The sequence below is a fragment of the Talaromyces atroroseus genome (assembly GCF_001907595.1).
Source record: "Talaromyces atroroseus strain IBT 11181 chromosome Unknown scaffold_5, whole genome shotgun sequence".
In the NCBI taxonomy this organism is placed as follows: Eukaryota; Fungi; Ascomycota; class Eurotiomycetes; order Eurotiales; family Trichocomaceae; genus Talaromyces; species Talaromyces atroroseus.
Window position 1 is genome coordinate 489188 of NW_017971437.1, and position 19141 is coordinate 508328.

Genomic DNA, 19141 nt, shown 5'->3' on the forward strand with positions numbered 1-19141 from the left:
CGCTGCTAGGGAGCTGGATTGGGCCGAGGCTGTAGGGGTCCAATCAGGATGCAGTTGTACAGTCGCAAGGAAACATACATCATGTAGTTCAATTGGTGCAGATATACGTTGAAACGGTAAAACCAACGTAGCATATATGGAGTTATTGTAGGTATTTATGCAGGTACGTAGAGTTATTTTTTATTTTGCGGTGCATCAACCCACGTGACCCTGCGTTTTGATGCGCGTCGGGCCATCGCGTCATCTGCTCCGCGTTTATTGTCCGCCAAACGTTTCATGGATCCAAAGGCAACCAATCTTCACCACACCCCCGCTTCGTCTCCCAAGTCGCGCATTTTGGATCACTTGTTGGGACCTCCCTCCTGGGGAGAGAAATAATAAACAATGTCAGACGGACGCAGTAGCGTCCAGCTGCTTGCTCAGTGCAAAATATGCGTCGTCTGTTCTAAGAACATCCAAGAAGATGCTGCGATGCAGGTAAAATCAACAGTCTCCCATTGTCTTTTTCCTTTTGCTTTTGGCTAAGATTGACCTAATACAGTTGGACATCCAGATCAAAGACCACGGCGGCGACGTTGTCATATACGAAGACCCAGCACCCTTCCCACCCATCGAGCAATTCACGCACATCATCTCCTCCACCGCCGATTTCCCAGCTTACCAATCTGCTTGCGACACCCTGATACCAGTTGTAAAACCGCAGTGGCTGCAGGTGTCCATCGCGAAAATGAAACTCGCCAATCCCCGCCAGTTCAGCCCTGACCCCAAAATGTTCTTCAGCGACGTTGTAGTCACATGTGGTGATATTCCAGAGGGCGATAAAGATGCCATCGTTGGTGGGGTGATGGCTATGGGCGGACTGTATTCGTCTAGAGTCACCTCGCAGGTGACTCACCTGGTCGACCTCAGTATGGATTCTGACAAGGCCAAGGTCGTCACCTCGAAGGGATTGGGCGTGAAGATTGTGTTGCCTCACTGGTATGATGTTCTTCCTACTAGGCAGAAGTTGTGTGTCCTGGTTCACTGCTAACAAGTTGAAATTGAATTCTAGGTTTGATGATTGCTTGAAACTCGGTAGAAGGATTGATGAACGGCCTTACACTCTACCAAATCCCGAAATTCTACTTGCTGGGCCAGACGTACCTATTCGCACCTTTGGTAATGTGGATATCGTTGGTGCATCTACACCAGAACCTACTGCCTTGCCAACCCCGAGTCGATCCCCAGCTCATAAGCGCAATCTCAGTGTTTTCGAGGGAAAGCATATTATGCTGTCGTCGGATCTGGGAATTGGAAACCATCTACTTGCCTCTATTGAAGACTTAATCAGACAGGGAAATGGTATAGTCACCAAGGACTTGAGGAAAGCGGATATGTTTATCTGCAAACATCGGGATGGATTCGAATATCGCACGGCATCGAGATGGAACAAAGAGGTCGGGAATTTGTCGTGGCTATTTCACCTTGTTACACATAACACATGGACATCTCCTCTTCGACGACTACTGCACTATCCGACCCATCGTGAAGGCATTCCAGGCTTCAAAGGTTTGCGAATTAGTTTGTCCAACTACGCCGGAGAAGCCAGAGCATATCTCGAAAATCTCATCCAAGCTACGGGTGCTGAATGCACCAAGACCCTCAAAAACGACAACACACATCTCATCACTGCGCACGGCAACAGCGAAAAATGCACAGCAGCTAAAGAATGGGGTCTTTATGTTATTAACCATTTATGGCTAGAAGAAAGCTATGCGCAGTGGAAAATGTTACCAGTTTCTGAACCACGGTACACTCATTTTCCCAAGCGGACAAATTTAGGAGAAGTTGTCGGTCAGACAAAACTCGATAAGACCGTGCTCGAGCAGAACTTCTTCCCCGCAGATACCGGCGTTGAGGAGACCCGAGTCATGCAGCAAAAGGATCAGAATGTAGCCGCCAACGCTGAAAACAACAAGACGGATCCATCTCTAGAGCGAGCCAAATCCGTTTCCAAGTCATCACCCGTTCCAGCGAAGACGGCTGCAACCATGACACCTCATACAGGCAAGTCATCTCGCAAGGCATCTCTCTTCGGCGACACGAAGACTCCCATGGTTTCGCGCTTCCTCGCGGATGGAGAGGAAAACGTCACACCTTCAACAACAAGTAGTCGCAAGTCTAAAGAAACTGCTGCGGCGCGCATACACGACGCTGCTCCTGATATTGCTCTTTATGAGAAGGAGATGAAACGGGTTGGCGGCGTTATCTATGGTGGACGACGAAAGACTGATCCGGATCTTGTTCCTCCAGCAAACAACAAGAAGAGAAGATCTGCCGAGCCTGAAGAAAAAGACGAAGCTGAAGACGAGAAGACGGACGCGAAACGACAGAAGAAACTCAGGGCTCCTGTGACTATGCACATGATAATAACGGGCTATCAGAGATGGGTTGGTAATGTCAAGAAGGAAGATGCAGATAAGGTAAGTTCTGTTCAGTTTTTCTATGCTTGTCTATATACAATTCAGAGCAAGGTATTAATACAAGTCTAGCGACAACTTCGCAACTTGGGGATTGCCATAACTCAAGACGCTAAAAAATGCACCCATCTCGCCGCTCCATCCATCTTGCGAACACCCAAGTTCGTCAATGCTCTGGCATATGCCCCTGTCATTGTGAACGTCGACTATATCACACAATGTCTTGCGAAGGACGAGTTGCTTGATCCCGCTGACTTTGCCTTGGTTGATAAAATCACCGAGAAGAAGAATGGTTTTACATTGACCGCTGCGCGTGAACGGGCTCACCGCAACAAGAACAAGCTTCTCAAAGGTTATAGAATCTGCTGTGTCGAGACAATCCGCGGCGGTTTCGAAGCGTTCAAGTCAATTGTCGAGGCGAATGGTGGTGAATGCACACTGTTTCGGGGCCGCGTTTCGATGAACGATCATCGTCATCGTGAGTCTAGCTCCGATACAAATGACAGCGAGACAGACCACTCTATGAAAGATGATGTGTTTCTTATAAGTGGCGATGAACCTGATCACGTCAAGCTTTGGCCTCGATTTCGTCAAATGGTTTTCGAATACGACAGAACACCGCATATCGTCAGTGTCAATTGGTTGCTGGACATTGCTATGTCTCAAGAGATTCGTTGGAAGGACGAATATGAGTTCCAAACTCGTGAAGATGCGTAAACATGGAAGAAAAAGGGGAAGGGGGGAGTTGTACATAAAAAGTACATAGTGACTCTTTAAGTCTTCAGGAACGGTTTTGATGAGTTAAGGTTTGGTCCTCGGCGTTCAGTCCTGAGCGGACGTGATATCCTGTTTTTGTTTATTACTTCGTCATGTGTCTCATAGCGTTGGGAATATGAAGAGCATCAACGAATACTACGAATTTCTTAGAAGAATTTGACACCCTTCTCGTCGTCGTTGCCAAATATTTGAGCCTTGCCACTTTTGACAAGAACATTCAACGATTTGAGCATGACATCGGGGTCCATGCCATGGAAATCTAATCAACGACAGGTATCAGTTTTGCAGAAAATGCACCTTTGTTATATAAATAACATGCAGGAAGGAAACGTACCTTGTGATGTGGTTGCCTCTCCATGCATCAATTCATAAAGCGTCAGGACAGTATTCTTCTGTGCCGTTTCGTCGACCTAAATGCTTCAATGAGTTCGGGTCTTCTTCCCAAACGACTTTGGAACGAGACATCATACCCAATCGGCAATCAATTTCGCCCATTCCTCTGGCCTTTTCCACCAAATCCATGCAATAGTCTTCTCACCCATCTTACCCGAAGAACCACCACCTGTAACAGACCCAGCGGGGACCCATTCAGCTCTTTTCCCACCACCGCCGTCTTCCTGCGACGTGGCCATCCAATCTATAATCGTCCTAGCATCCTGCACACCAACGCGTTTCCGCATTCGCGCATTGTGGAACAGCGGCGAATCAGTAGCGTCAGTCAACGACAGACGGAACATGCGATGGTACCGACACCACTCTGATATGAGGTTCGCCCACCGCCGCATTTGTGCCTGTCGCGTCTGGGCATTGGGTTGGAGGGTAAAGAAGGCCGGCCAGTCGTAGACTTCGGGGAATGTGAAGCCAGAGGGTGTTGTTGTTCGTGGGGGTCTGGTGGTTGAAGAAGGGTCGTTATTGCTGGATTCACTTGCGCCTGTTCTTATCAGGGGATCGCGTGACGAAGTGGTGCTCGCCGGTGTGACGACGCTGGCTGCTGTAGTCGGCGCAGAGAGAAAGGCATTGGGAGGTGAAGTTGAAGACATGTTTGTTTGTTTGTTTCTTAGATGTGCTTGCTTATCTCTCTGTAGACCGGAATGCGGGGTGCTGGTGGTGGTGGTTTGTTTCTTGTACAGACGTCCGGCGTTAGGTATTGGAAGGATCGTATAGTGTGCGCAAGATGGTCACTTCACAGAGTCAATATTATTGTACTTCGACATACAAGAAAGGGACTGTTTGAGGAGTTGTTGTTGTTGTTGTTGTTGTTGTTGTTGTTGTTGTTGCCTGTAAACTATTCGGAGGTTCTGTAAGCAACAGTCCCGCCTTCCGCTTTTCGACCTCCACTACGTCAGATCCACAGCCCAACTGAGCTCTTCTCATTTTTTCGTTTTTAACAACCTTCTGCACAGTTTGTACAATCGGTCCATTCACGACTTTCGGATTGAGGCAATTGCTCTTCTTGTAGAGGACTTTGAAAAGTACCAAGTGCGACCAATCCTCTGACAGTCGGCGCCAGAGAAAAAAAAGTTTCTCTCCGCAAAAATCAAATCGCAGTCTTTCGCAACACTCAAAAAAGCCAGACCGCGAACATTCCCCGCACATTGACTACAAAAGCGAGATATATCTTATACCGTCGCCCCGCCACACCCCAGGCGAAAATGCCGGAGCAGAAGAAGAAGAAAACTACTCGTGGTGAATTCAGAAAAGCCCAAAAATTGGGATTGGAATCAGGCGACGCCAACGGGGTCAAACTTCCCCAGAAGAAATTCTACCGTCAACGCGCACATGCGAACCCCTTCGCCGATTATGCATTGGAGCAGTATGTTTTATATCTGGTCAGAATGCGCTGCTATATAACTAATTCGGAACTGCAGCCCATTAACCCCGGCACATATGAGCTGGGAGTCGAATTACCCTGCCTTTGTTGACCCGAACCCTGCAAACACCACTCTTGCAGGTACACGGAAGCTTCTAAAGGATGTGGAAGTTGCTGATATTGGATGTGGGTTTGGTGGATTGTTGATTGGATTAGCACCTGTTTTACCGGATACGTTGATGGTTGGTATGTTTTGTCCACATCCGTGGGAGTTGGCTTAACACATGATGTATAAGAAGCTAACCTTTGTCTCTTATTATCAGGACTGGAAATTCGAAGCCAAGTCACAGAATACGTCAAAGCCCGCGTTGTGGCTCTCCGCAATCAGCAGGAAAAATTGCGTGCAGCCTCGTCATCTTCAACATCTCCCTCAGAAACCACGAAGCCAGACACGAACGACAGCGCGACCACAAATGAACAGGATCTACCAGAAGATGCCCCTGCGCTACCAGACTCCACGCAACAAGCCACCACCCTCGTTCCCGGCGGCTATCAAAACATCTCTGCGCTGCGCGCCAACACTATGAAGTTCCTTCCTCGCTTTTTCCGACGTCATCAACTATCCAAAATCTTCATATGCTTTCCCGACCCGCACTTCAAAGCACGCAAACACAAGGCGAGAATTATTTCATCGAGCTTGAATGCAGAGTACGCATTTGTCCTGAAGCCGGGTGGATTCCTCTACACCATCACGGACGTTGAAGAATACCACTATTGGATTTTGAGGCATTTCGGTGTGCAAAATACTAGAACGACTACTACTACAAAGGAAGATAATAATTCGCAGGATGAGAATGCAACACCTGCTTCTGCCGATGATGTCGAAGATGAGGAGGATGATGAAGATGCCAACTCCGGCGTAGCTCGTGTCAGAGAGCTCTTTGAGCGCGTCTCCGATGAAGAGCTAGCCAAGGATGAATGCGTGCGAGTCATGCGCGAAGAAACCGAGGAAGGGAAGAAGGTGGCTAGGAATAATGGACCCAAGTTTGTTGCTGTTTTTCGCCGCTTACCTGATCCTGAATGGTAGGTCTGTTGTCTTATCTAGTACATTATCTTGTGAAGGATATATGAAAGGGGGGTTTTCTTAAAGAAGAAACAAAGATCAAGAATTATAAATCTAAATACTTCGTCAACACCCACGCAATATCTACCAAGACCTAAACCCCCCCCCCCCCAAAAATCCCAGAATAGATAGAATAAAACGACGCAAACAAAACCAAGACACCTGCTCGCACCCTCCTCATAAACAAATATTGTCAACATAAAAGACATTAGAGCTATACTCCAGCATGACACAATTACCAAATAGATATTCTAATATGGAGACCTTACGCTTTCAACCGCCTCGCCTCACAAGCTTCACATACCGCGAGTTGGACGGGGCCGCCTATAATACGGCCTTTCGCAGTGCGCTTTGGCTCGCCTTCTTTGACAAAGAACCGTCCTTCTGGCCCAAAGCCATCGCCGCAGGTATGACAGACAAAACATTTATCGTGCCATTGGCCCCCGAGGGCTGTGACAATAACGTCCTCCATCACGGGCTGTTTGCACCCTAGACATCGCGAGGCTGTTCGACGAGAGTGGCAGCGAAGACACCAGGCAAATCCGTCTTTCTCTACGAACGGGGTTTCTTGATTGAATGGCTGTGGCAAGGAGAGTAGTTGTTAGTAAATTATATGTATTATAGTGAGGGGAAAAAAAAAGTAGACTTACGTCGCCACATTCAGCACAAAAGAAATGTCCCACGTGCCATTCAGCACCACAGGCAACCACAACTTCTCCTTCTATGGGGGTCTTGCAGCTCTTGCAACGCGGGCTGAATAGTTCATGGAAGTCGAGATGGCAGTAGAAACGCAAGCCGTGGGACTCGTCATCACCAGGAGTAGCTTCCGCAAGTCTTTCCTCTCGTTTGGCTTCAGGTTCTTGATAGAATGCAACGCATTCTAGCCCAGTTGAACAGTGATAGCATGTGAAGCATTCTGGATGAAAGCGCGATCCGGCAGCCGTAACTACCCGGCCTTCAATCGGCAATGTGCAATTCGTACAGGTTGCGGTGGGTACACCGGTGCGTGTGAAGGGAGAATACCATTTGCCCTGTGAAGCTGGTTTCATAGCTTTAGGGTTATCAAACTTGCGGCGCCTGGAGGCAACAGATTCGGAAACGGGTTCAGAAGCTACCGGTTGCTCTTTTGGCGCCGAGTCAGCGATCGATGGAACTTCCTCCTTTGACTCATCGGGAAGATTGATAGTCGGGATGGGTTCCGTTGGCTCAACGATATTAATGGCTGGGGGACCGCTGCTTGGAGCGTCCATCAACCTCTCTTCCGGAGACCGCCATGTCGGATCAAAGCTAACGATAGGCTGGCCTGGTCTATCACTCACTGCTGTGGGCATGGGCAACTTTTGGCTCCGGTCCTTGAGCTTCATACTGGTAGCTGCTCTAATATCATCACCTCGTATCTCCATTCCATCCTTTGTGGGGGTGTCAGCGTCTTTCTTGGGTTCTCTGGAGGGCGGCATGCGCGCATTCGTGGTATAAAGCGGGTTTCTGGTTTGAGTAGGTGGGTTTTTATGTATGTCAACTTTGGATCGTTTCCTATCGAAGGGCGAGTTGCTAAACCGAGAGGGTGGATCTGAGCTTTGTGGTGGAAGAGAATTCCTAGGCTTTACTTGAAGAGCGGACCGCGCGTTTGTAGATGAACTTGGTCTAACGGTCTGGGCGCTCGAATCCTCGGGCTCTTCATAAATCGAGTCCTCTGGGTTCCTAAAGATTCCTTTTGAAGAATCGCCGCTCACTGTCCTTGCCCGCGGCACGATTTCACGAGGCAATCCAGATGAATCATCTTCCGAGGGTAACGCAAAATTAACTCTTCCTTTCTTTTTGAAACCTTCTTTAAAAGACGACGATCCACTAGAACTGTCATGCAATGACGAGTCTTCCTGGCTTGAACCCGACAGAGACTTTCTGTGGTTGCTAGGGATGTCGGTATAGCCTCCCATGCTTTGGCTCCTGGCATGACTTCCTTTCTCCAAGTGTTGTCGAAATCGATTACTAGTCCCGTTTAGATCTGGATTGCGATACGCCGCATAAGGGTTCTTCAGAGCAGACCCTGGGTTTTGATGCTCCCAAACAAGCTTCGTTGCCTCATCTTGAGCAGCAGCATGCAAGCGTTCCTCGTCCTGCAAGTCCATCTCCTGAAGGGCGTCTCGAAGTGAACGGGCTTCTTGCCGTTCCATCCAGCGCGAGCCACTTTCGCGGTAGACCGTGCTGGGCGAGCGAACGGATTGACCACTTGGCTGCTGAACCAAGGGACGTCCGATACCAACGCCGACGGAACTGCCCCGATTCAGATTAGACGTTCGTCTATTATGCGACATAGCGCTAGCGGAGCGAGGATATGGATCTGGATTAGACATTTCTTTTGAGGGGGAATCACGCCATTCATTCATTGACAGCGCGGACGCAGCGCGTGGATGTGGCTCTTCAGCCGCCTTGGGCGCAATTGAGGTCGGACGTGATGGGAGTGGGCGAGAACCATTTGGCCTGGAAGGACGACTAGAGCGAAGGTCTTTCAAGTAATTTGCTGTTGTCGTTGTCGTTGTTGCGCCGGATGTCAGATGGTTGTTTTGCCACGATGGACTCGCAGGTAGTTCACTCACCAACTTGATCGTCGGACATGTACGTTGGCCCTGGCGGACTGACCTTCCGCGAGGGATCCTTCATGCGATTTCTGTGCATCATGGTCGCTTACTGTGGAATGCCAGCTTGCAATCGATAACCTTGGAGCTGTCCAAGGAATGTGGTCGACGGTAGTTACGCCGGATGCTTGGAGGGAGGAAGCAGCCGCGGGTCTGGTCTGGTCTGGCCGGCGATCTGCGCGGCTAAATAATAAATACCCAATCGGGGAAGCTTCCTCGGAAATTGAATCGAGACGCTGGCAGAGAAAAAGATAGTTACTCAACTGGCCTCAAGCCAGATATTATATATCTGGCTGGCGACGGGTTCTGTCGAGTTCGATGGAGGCTGGCAGGGAAAAGGAAGCTATGACCATCTGCCAACAAAGCATCGCATCCACCAAGCTCAGCGATGCATGTATAACTAGTTATGTATAGAGGCCCGAAGGATTCCCGGGACAACGCAGATAGTAGCAGACACACACACAGTGTGCAAGAGTCAGCGATGAGCTGGTCCAACTCAAGGTACTTCAGCTGCAGCGCTTATTACGTATCGCCATATCAACACAAAAACAAACGCGATCGTTGCGGGGCAGCAGATCGAGTAAATTACCGGGTAAGTTACTAGCGCCGTGTATGCGCAATACACAGATTACGTACCCATAGCCATTGTTTACTTTCACTGCTTTTGGTAATTAAGCGTATCTCAACATAAATGTACGCCGTCTCATGATAAATAATAGCTAGTGTGTATAGCTCTCATAATTTCCCAAGAATGAGCATCCGGACCTTGCGTTTGCCTGCACCGCGGCCCCCTTCCTCCTTGACTGAGCTCACATTCACCTGGACCCTTTCGAACAGTTCGACGACCAGAGATCGTTCAGTTTCCTGGTGGTTCTTGTCCCAGACACGCAGAGTATATTCCTCCGGGTCATATTCGCTCTCACGCCGATGGGCGACCTCTCGCATTTGCTCAGGGTCATGCACATTCGGGAGCACCTTTTCCCCGGGCAACATAAAATCTTCCAGTCGCACAATGCCTTCAATACCGAACCGAGGAACGAAAACAACCACACCGTTCTCAAAGACGCGCATAATATACCCTTCTTCATCGACTCCGACGTTCTTGTCGTTACCCTTGTTCTTGGCCATCATCTCGCCCCGAGCCTTCAGCGCCTGGCCGACGTAATATTCAATGCTGGCTCGTCCTGCAAACTGCGCATTACGATGACGGAAATTGATGTTCTTGCAGACGTCCTCTAGCTGACTCCGTCGGCTGAGGCCCTCCGCTGAGGTATACCCAATCGCAGCGGCAAGCTGTCGATGCACGACAAGATCGGCATAGCGACGAATGGGGGATGTGAAGTGAGTATAAATGGGCGAAGCAAGACCATAATGCCGGAACTCCGCTTCAGCATGGGCACCAGCTGTGAAATACTCTGCCGATGTCATGCACCTTGTAGCCAGAATACGGATCAAAGTGTTGAAGAACGGATTCTGCGGGTCGACACACGCGTCCAGCGAGTCGGCCAGAGCTCCTGAGCTAGAAACATCAAGCTTGAGTCCGCGCTTCTTTTGCAACTGTGTAGCCAATTGCTCAAAATTCTGAGGGGGCGGCGATGCATGTCTGCGTAATAGAGCGGTTTGAGGGAATGCGCTGTAGATCTTGGAGGCTACTGTAATATTGGCGAGAAGCATGAACTCCTCGACAAGGCTGTTTGTCGCCAAGTGCGCTTTCGTCTTGACATCAGTGAGAGGGTCGTTGAGCTCCGACTCGGTTTCAATGCGGATCTCGGGAGATGCAAGGTTCAACGCGCCAGCGTCCATTCGTTTCTGCCGTAGGATCTTGGACATGTGCAACAGCGTGCGCATACTTTGAGTCAACTCATCGGTTTGCGATGCATCGTCGATTCGTAGCTGAGCTTGTTCGTAACTAAAAGCCTCACGTGACCGAATCACAGATTTTGTAAAATCGGCGGAGACTACTTCCCCATTAGGTGTCATTTCCCAGAGGGTAGAAAACGCAAATCGTTCTACATAAGGCTTGAGAGAACACAAATCAGTTCCCAGCAGCATTGGAAGCATATCAATTCTCTTATCCACCAGATAGACAGTCGTGCCGCGCAGACTTGCTTCGAGGTCCATGGCATTATTTGGCTGGACAAAGTTTGAGACGTCAGCAATGTGGACTCCCACTTCATAGTTCCCGTTTGGCAGGAGGCGCGCATGAAGAGCATCGTCGATATCTTGACAACCTGGGGGGTCGATACTGCAAACCAGAAGATCTCGCAAGTCTTTACGATTTTGCCAGCCGGGATCATCTGTGCGCGTAGGAACCTTCCAGTCATGGCCCTCAGAAGGCAGACAGTCGAGAACCACTTTCGGGAATGGCCGATACTGCACATCGTACTCAAGGAGAAGTGCTTCCGTCTCTGCTCCCTTGGTTTCGAGTTCTCCCAGTGAGCGCACAAAGTGACCAGTGGGATACCGGGAGTCGCGATCCCAGCTGTCAACAGTCACTAAAATCCTTTGGCCAAGAAGCTCGGCTGCTTGCCGAGTCCTGATTCGAATCTTAGGGATACGTTTATCCATGGGCAGTACGAAAACAGTTTGCTGGCGTCTTCCTGCATTGCTCTGGAGAGATGTCGATGAAGAATCGACGTGTCCGACATATTGGCGCCAATTGCGCTTGATGATCCCCACAACTCGAGCAGTGGGCTGAGCTTTTCCCTCGGCATTCTTTCCATGCGCCTGCCTCACTTCTTCCTGCAAAGCCTTCTTCTCTCTCTCAGTAACAACAATTTCTGTCTCTTCGTTTTCCGGGTCCTCATTTCTGGTAACTGCTTCCTCATCGATGATCTTTGAAGAGGGTGATTTCCATTGATCTTTCGGTAACACTTCAACGACAACAACATCACCCGAAACGGCTCGGTTGCTGTTGTCACGACCAAGAATTAAAAGCGGTTTATCAAACGCAGCTACTTTCACGGAGCCCTCCAAGTAATTGTATGGGGAGATGTTGAATATGCCTTGATGCATAGTACCCGCTCGTACTCCTGTCATCATCTTTGACATGGAATAGTATTCCGGGTAAAAAAACTCTGTCCTTTGTCCTCGTTCTTCCCGTGAATCATTGATCATGTCGATTAACGTGTCTGCGTCCTCAAGTCCTGACACATAATCGGAGAGAGACAGTGCCACGACATTTTCCTCTTTTGCTCTGCGTAGATTCTCCTTGTCATCGGTGAGCACGACGATTGTGGGAACTGATTTCCCCTTTTTCACGGCTTGACGAAGATGTTCGCCGTACCACTGAGCGACAGTGCGCACAGCCCTATCGTTCCGGTCGTTGATAGACTCGTCATTCTGTCGGCGGACGTATGTTTCGAGACGGAATTCGTTGAAGAAAAGGTAAAAGCGTTTTTCATCCGATTTTATAAGCGATATGAGGCGGTTGTAGAGGGGAAGGGAGAGGTTTCTGAGCTCTTCTAGGACGGTTTGCAGAATAATCACATCGTAAAATGCGCCAGTGTGCTCGAACACATCCATTCCATTCAGCAAAGCATTTGTATCCGGCACGATATAATGACCCTTGGGGAAAGCTTCAGTACCGGCAGGCCGATCGGATAGGACGAACGGTTTTACTTCCAACAGTCAGTAGACGTGTAGCTTGAAGAAAGGCATCGCACTCACTATTTCCATCTGCATCTGCTGGCGCGTAGGTCGGGCAGATTGTGCATAGCTTTGAAGAGCATGGAATATCTTGCCTGAGATATAACTCGCGGACTATTTTCTGAACCTTGCCACTTTTCGTGGACCTGACGAAGACCTTGCTGGACACATTCTGGGCCTGCGGGTTTGAGGAAAAGTCTCTTCGCAGACTTTTCATCTCGGCTTGGAAGAATTGTGACTGCTGATTTGTCCTTTGAGTAACTTCCTAGAACACGGTACGCTGCACTTGATACAATGCAGATGTCAACAAGCAGGCGGAGGTTAACAGTCAGTAATGGTGCGAGAACTGAAGCACGAAAAGGCGGGATTGCGTTTCTGGAGGTCCCGTGCGGAAATCTTCGAGCCGCCAGCCCGCTTTATCTTATCGAGGCGTTATCGATAAGATCAAAGACGTTACTTTTCAAATTCGCACTCTTATATTTCACGTTTCTTCTTTTCTATGTTTATTCCACTCTATATATACATCCAATATCTCATCTAAAACGGACTATTACCATTTATCTAGGCTTTCTCTTTGTCTTTCTCTTTCCCGTCCTCAATGCCATACTCAGTGTTTAGTTCTTGGCGTAAGGGAATTTCCTTCTCCAGGAAAACAATCAAGAACCCAAGAGCAGGGAAAGCAATGCCTATCTGCCACGATCGCTTTAGGCTTTCCGTAAATATAGAGATAACCTGTGATTTGACAGTTGGGTCCGTCAATGATTCGACGAAGCTTCTCGTCGCATGCTCATACGCTTGGCCCCCGGTGAGCATTGCGACGACGCTGGGATCTTGTATTCGCGAAGCCAATCGCGTGGTTTGGTCATTGAATATGGCAGAAGGGATCGTCACGCCCCAAGTCATACCGAAACCTCGCATGAAAGACCATGTTCCAGTTGCACTCCCAGTATCTGCGTCAGTCAGTTCGGCCATGACTGCTGGAAGTAACGTCGGAATGACGAGGCCAGCGCCCAGGGACTCTACCACCTGGAACAGTACCCAAGCTGCAGTCGAGGAGTTCTCATTCAATAGAGTCAAAAGGCCAAAACCCATCATCATTACTGCAAATCCGACCACGTGGATTGGCTTGTAACGCCCGATTTTCCCCATAACTACCCCTGCTGCAATCGCAAACGGTACGATGGCAAATATGGTGGGGAGAAGGTCGATTCCAGAGCGTTCTGTACTGGCTTGAAGTACTGCCTGGAAATACACCGGTAGGAAGTAAAGGAGCCATACGGTGGCAATCCCATGTAGGAAGGTGAGTACAAAGGCGACAAGAGACGTACGGTTCTGAAAGAGGTGCAGCGGCATAATAGGGTCAGAGACGAATGCCTCGTATATTAGAAAGCAGATAAGTCCGATGAAGCCCAACACAAGCGGGACTATGACCTGCACCGTTGACCACGCGTAAAGTGAACCAGCCCAAGCTAGGGCAATCAAAATGGAAACCACAGAACCAACAAAGATCAGACTGCCGCCAAAGTCCATTCTCCTTAGCTTCTCGGCAATCGTCATCTCTTTGTTGAATTTGACCTGCAGAAAGAGAAAAAGCGCAACTAGGGCGGCTCCTCCCACAGGCAGGTTCAGATAGAAGACCCATCTCCAACTAATGTTTTCAACAATCAGACCCCCGAATAGTGGACCGAGTGCAGAGCCGAGAAAGCCGAAGCCCATGACAATTCCAAGGTAGGTCCCTCGCTCCCTCAAAGGCACGATGTCGCAAACAATGATCTCAACGAGGACACTGATGCCAGCCGCGCCGATGCCCTGTAGTACTCTGCCTGCTATGAGCATCTCGACGGAATTCGAGCCACCGCAAATGCCACTCCCGAGCGTGAAAATTGCAGCCGCAAATATCAGGGGGTATCTTCTTCCGAACACATTTGCGAGTTGACCATAGATTGGCTGCAAGGTAGTCCTATTGAAATGCGTTAGAGAACTTTCTTGATATCGGAAGTGATAACGTAAGCGCACATAGTCAAGAGATATCCGCTGGAAACCCAGATGTATTTATTAGCACCGTGTAGCTCGGTGATTATCGTTGGCAAGGCGGTTGAGACAATTGTTGCTTCGAGCGATGTCAAAAGACTAGTAACGGAGACTGACGCCAGAATGGCCCAGAATCTGAACCCCTTGACGAATTGCAACTTGCTGATAGTGCCATCTCTGGTTTCCTTCTCTGAGCTTGAAGCAAATGCCTCCTCGTCTTTGTGGAAGCCGTCTTTTTCTTGAACAGTAGTATCCATTTGTAAACGCGACTTGATAGAGTAGAGGTGTTAGAAATTGTGCGTCACGAGCAGACTAGAAATTGCAAAAAAAAGAAAAAAGATACATCACCGATAGAGACAACTATACATGTAGATATATACATAATGATAGTCTCAATTAGGGCTTGATATTCGGATACTTCTCGGGCTTGCGATTGGCTGTCCGGAGGCCATTCGGACATCGGCCCCACCCGAGTCCATCTTACCTAAGCCAGCAGGAAGAAGAACAGCTGTTGTTCAAGTCTATGCTGGCCCATTCGACAAATCGAGGAACAATGCATCGGACTAAACGGTCTGCCTGTGATCGATGCCGCGACCAGAAACTGCGGTGCCGGCGTGAGAATGGAGCGATAAGCTCGTGTGTTCGGTGTGTGCGAGCTGAAGTTGCTTGCGTTACAAGCAGCTCCAAGCCTGTAGGGCGTCCTGTGCGAGGCTCCTTGTACAATAGTCCTGGGCATTCTCGATTGTGGGCGCCTACAGATACACATCCTAGGAGCTATGAGCATTCACTGGATACTGCAACACCGTCAAATGGTAGTCAACAGAACATTATGTTTTCCAATGTGTCTTCCGCCGTGGACGCGCCTTTTCCCTATAACGACTCTACGATCTCTTCTCGGTCCGAGTCTTGGGACACTCTTATGTCTGCTATGCAGATGGATGGGTTTGATATGGGAATGAGCGATATGGCATCGCTTTTAGAACCGCTTCCGGAGACTGACATACTTCCTGAGGTTCTTCATCAGTCGAAGCTCCAACCCACAGATCCATATCCCTTGACACCACGAACAGAGAATAATGCTCTCCCAGAAGAAAGGAGCCCAGATCCGTTTCTGTTACTATCAAAATTAAATAAGGATCTCTATGAGTGGATGCTGGCCATTCAACAGAACGATTGTCCTCCTCCGTGGCGACTAAACATGAGTCTCGAATCCCATGATTCTAATGGAAATACAGACGACTCAGAAAGTCCAGTAAATATGACCGCCAGCTTTCTTCGAATTCTTTCGGATTTTATAAGTGTCCTAAAATTACTGGCTGGTTCAGATACATCCAAACAAGATGGAGCTATTAAAGAAAAACCGGACAAGACATCTAGTTTTCAAACCGCAGAGGCCTTGCATATTGACAACACCAGTACCAGCTTTGGAACATCTTCGCCCGGTATGCCGATTATTCTGATGGTAATGACGACCTATTTGTTATTATTACGTGTTTTCAATATCATTATATCTCGTTTGTGCTTCGTCCTGGAAACCATGCCCGACGGGGCTGCAAACATCCAATATGACTCAGGGGTACAGTTAGGCGGACTTCCTCTCCCGCAAGGGCTTTTGCATTTGAAACTTATCATACAAGTTCTCGAGCATCAGCTGGTTTTGATTGAGACGTCCTTGGGGCTACCGGCAGAATATAGAATACATAGGCCAGCTCGACTTTCCGAAGGACAACAGGGTTCATTACCTGGTCTCTTCAATTGTGAGAGCCACCGGTCGCTACTGAAAGTAGTAATGACGCAGATCGATCAAAGAGACGAAAAGTCGCAGTCTGATATTTTGCATTTACGGCAGAATTTCGCAAAGTTAAAGGAACTCCTGCAAGGATCTGTATGAGATCTTGTCCCTGTACATACACAACTCTTTTGACCTTAAATTTTGCTTTACGTCCTTCATCCAGGCAATATATTGTAAAACAGGGTGACTTTCGATTATAAAATGGTCGTATTCTACCATGAATCCACGCTCAAACGGCCCATGTCAGCAATCACTCAGCAAGCACATCAAAGAAAAAGAGAACAGCAATTTCTGCAGCTGAAAATTCTTTGCAACAAGCAGATTTCAATAAGCCATCGCCTAGCTTCTCTCGTACAAAGATGTTTGTGTAGTCACCTTGCTGCTCCGGATAAGCTACCTTTTGAGCGACTACACTGATGGACGACTTGCAGGCATGTTTAGAAAGCTTCTGAAATGGATAACTTCTCCCAGCTATCAGAGAATGCGACTGGCATACGTGCTTAGACTAGGTATGAATCCTCTTCTAGGCCAGTCATAGTATAGCCCCACCTCCACAAAACGCGGGACTGCGCGATTCTGTTATCGTCTATCATCTTACACGCTCATGTACTTCATGACTCTTTGAAAGGATAATTCATAATTCACAATCCTCACCAACATGGTGAAAGTTGTACGTTCCCCGGCCTCTTGCATGGGCGCTCGCTCACCCTGCTGTAGGCTGTAGGGCAGCTGTGCTCAACAGCGAGCATGGCCCACAATCTCGCCCAATGCCAGGCACTAGTAAAGAAAGCTGTAGCCGCAGGTGCAAAGGTATTTCCATCTCTAATCCAGGGTACAGCGTCATGTAGCCTGACAGGAAGGGACAGGCACTTTTTCTTCCCGAAGCCTCCGACTACATTGCCTCGTCGAGTGCAGAGAGCGTATCCCTAGTACGCTCTGCGCAGCAAAGCGAATTTGTCTTGGGCCTGCAGAGGGAAGCTAAGAATGCGAGATTTCCCATAAACGTCGGCATCCATGAACCAGCTCAGGGTGGGCTTAAAGTCAAGAATACCTTGATATGGATCGATGAGAATGGCGAGATTGCACAACGTTATCAGAAAATCCACCTCTTTGATGTTGAAATCAAGGATGGCCCAGTACTCAAAGAAAGCGCGTATGTTAATACACTATGCTTGGCCATTCTGTTTCTGACATGCTAGTGTAGGAGTGTTGAGGCCGGTACCCAGATTCTGCCACCATTTGAAACACCTGTAGGAAGAGTTGGTCTTGCAATATGCTTTGATGTAGGCCACCTCTTTGCTGGCTGTTGTTGCAACGTCAACTGATTCCATGCAAAATATCTGAATAGTTACGGTTCCCTGAGATATCTTTGGCACTGAAACGCCAAAATGCGCAACTTATAACATTTCCATCAGCCTTCACGGTGCCAACCGGACAAGCACATTGGGAAGCTCTTCTCCGTGCTCGAGCCATTGAGACTCAGTCATATGTAATCGCTGCAGCACAGGCAGGATCGCATAATGAGAAACGGACAAGTTATGGGCATTCAATGATTGTCAACCCATGGGGACAGGTGGTTGCGCAGCTGGGCAGTGACTTTGTAGAGCCTGAAATCGCGACTGCCGATATTGATTTCGATCTGATTACCAAAATACGGAAAGAGATGCCTTTGTTACGGCGGACAGACGTCTATCCCGAGGTATGATGGAAGAGCAACTGTTACGTTAATGAGGACTTTTATCATATAAACATGGCAAATACAGGTGACTAGACAATGAAAGTACCGTGCAGTCTAATAATATTAGACGATTCTTCAGCATGGTAGAAATTCAGCTGCGGAATTTCTTCCTGGGTATTACTTGGGGTAGTAGTCCTCTCAAAAATGCCATTGTAATGTTTACTTCTTTTATGGAAATGTACTGATACAATCTATGTAGCCGTACTACAGATGTAAAAGTAAATCATATTACGAAAAAAACAAGAAAATAAGAAACATGTCTATCAACGTGTCCCAGCCATCTTTGACATGACTGCGCCACCACAACAGATCAGGGAAAGGCAAATGAACCGATCTTTATGTACAACGCAGTTTACCATCATGGAAAGAAAAAGACCCAACTAACGTTTGCCTATTTCTTGGCCTGCTCTGGATCTTCCAGGATACCCTCAGCCTCCAGTCTTCGACGAGCCTCCTCCAATGCCCATGTTTGTATCCTGGATTAGCATAGAGATTAGTAAAAGCACACAGCACCGTATAGGGAGATTGTAAAAGTGTTTTGGTCGCGTAGTAAAGAACGACTATATTTAAAGACTCTTAGCAGTGACTCAAGGTAACACTTACGATGTGTCTGGCTTGAAAACGTATGCAACACCGGCGGCGACCAAGCTTCCAATGAACCCAAAGTACCAGATATTCTCCCAGCCCTCCTTCACATATTTCTGGCCGGGCTTGACGCCGAAGAGCCATCCGCTAGGCGGGTCATAGTGGCTGCCATGATCGGCAGCACGCAGGCCGTTTTGTGTTGTGAAAGCGCGGCTGGTCTGTGGCGTGCGCAAAATGCAGCGGGAACGAAGGGCAATTGATGTCGGTCGATGCATCGCGGAAACTGACAACGAGTGAAACGGCGTCAAAGATGCGAGATGAAAAAGGTGGATTTGAGGAAAAGGTCGGTCGGTACGGAGCGCGGGGTGGCCGAGTTCACTGGCAGACGTAACGCTTCAAATCAAGTCTCCGCTGAATTGTGACGGGAATATATGAGCAATTGGATGTCCCTGACAGGGTGCCCTTGGAGCTGGTGGGCGACAACTTGTGGTGGTTGTTTCGGCTGGCTTGCTTGACGTTGAAACTGAATCGAAGCTAGCGTT

At 48.5% G+C, this 19141-nt stretch overlaps 8 protein-coding genes across 8 annotated transcripts; 3 read left to right on the forward strand and 5 right to left on the reverse strand.

The window, feature by feature from the left end:
* Nucleotides 1-384: 384 nt before the first annotated feature.
* UA08_04627 (hypothetical protein) lies at nucleotides 385-3176 on the forward strand (the record flags this gene model as incomplete). The annotated part of the gene is made up of 4 exons (XM_020266918.1): nucleotides 385-477; nucleotides 542-978; nucleotides 1052-2462; nucleotides 2532-3176. The coding sequence occupies 4 exons, from the start codon at nucleotides 385-387 to the stop codon at nucleotides 3174-3176; spliced, it is 2586 nt and encodes an 861-aa protein (XP_020120109.1).
* A 206-nt stretch (nucleotides 3177-3382) lies between these two features.
* On the reverse strand, nucleotides 3383-4276 carry UA08_04628 (hypothetical protein; the record flags this gene model as incomplete). The annotated part of the gene is made up of 3 exons (XM_020266919.1): nucleotides 3383-3495; nucleotides 3571-3646; nucleotides 3707-4276. 3 exons carry the CDS (start codon nucleotides 4274-4276, stop codon nucleotides 3383-3385), a joined length of 759 nt encoding a protein of 252 aa, XP_020120234.1.
* Nucleotides 4277-4888: 612 nt separating this feature from the next.
* Nucleotides 4889-6133, forward strand: UA08_04629 (tRNA (guanine-N(7)-)-methyltransferase; the record flags this gene model as incomplete). Its single annotated transcript, XM_020266920.1, has 3 exons — nucleotides 4889-5049; nucleotides 5105-5292; nucleotides 5370-6133. 3 exons carry the CDS (start codon nucleotides 4889-4891, stop codon nucleotides 6131-6133), a joined length of 1113 nt encoding a protein of 370 aa, XP_020120108.1.
* A 301-nt stretch (nucleotides 6134-6434) lies between these two features.
* On the reverse strand, nucleotides 6435-8845 carry UA08_04630 (hypothetical protein; the record flags this gene model as incomplete). The annotated part of the gene is made up of 3 exons (XM_020266921.1): nucleotides 6435-6749; nucleotides 6820-8690; nucleotides 8767-8845. The coding sequence occupies 3 exons, from the start codon at nucleotides 8843-8845 to the stop codon at nucleotides 6435-6437; spliced, it is 2265 nt and encodes a 754-aa protein (XP_020120107.1).
* Nucleotides 8846-9540: 695 nt separating this feature from the next.
* Nucleotides 9541-12670, reverse strand: UA08_04631 (Exosome complex exonuclease dis3; the record flags this gene model as incomplete). The annotated part of the gene is made up of 2 exons (XM_020266922.1): nucleotides 9541-12425; nucleotides 12475-12670. 2 exons carry the CDS (start codon nucleotides 12668-12670, stop codon nucleotides 9541-9543), a joined length of 3081 nt encoding a protein of 1026 aa, XP_020120237.1.
* A 344-nt stretch (nucleotides 12671-13014) lies between these two features.
* UA08_04632 (hypothetical protein) lies at nucleotides 13015-14741 on the reverse strand (the record flags this gene model as incomplete). The annotated part of the gene is made up of 2 exons (XM_020266923.1): nucleotides 13015-14413; nucleotides 14470-14741. 2 exons carry the CDS (start codon nucleotides 14739-14741, stop codon nucleotides 13015-13017), a joined length of 1671 nt encoding a protein of 556 aa, XP_020120236.1.
* Nucleotides 14742-16934: 2193 nt separating this feature from the next.
* On the forward strand, nucleotides 16935-18054 carry UA08_04633 (putative hydrolase nit2; the record flags this gene model as incomplete). Its single annotated transcript, XM_020266924.1, has 6 exons — nucleotides 16935-16946; nucleotides 16994-17086; nucleotides 17143-17429; nucleotides 17481-17559; nucleotides 17625-17975; nucleotides 18040-18054. The coding sequence occupies 6 exons, from the start codon at nucleotides 16935-16937 to the stop codon at nucleotides 18052-18054; spliced, it is 837 nt and encodes a 278-aa protein (XP_020120235.1).
* Nucleotides 18055-18405: 351 nt separating this feature from the next.
* Nucleotides 18406-18874, reverse strand: UA08_04634 (hypothetical protein; the record flags this gene model as incomplete). Its single annotated transcript, XM_020266925.1, has 2 exons — nucleotides 18406-18490; nucleotides 18618-18874. The coding sequence occupies 2 exons, from the start codon at nucleotides 18872-18874 to the stop codon at nucleotides 18406-18408; spliced, it is 342 nt and encodes a 113-aa protein (XP_020120110.1).
* Between the last annotated feature and the right edge of the window lie 267 nt (nucleotides 18875-19141).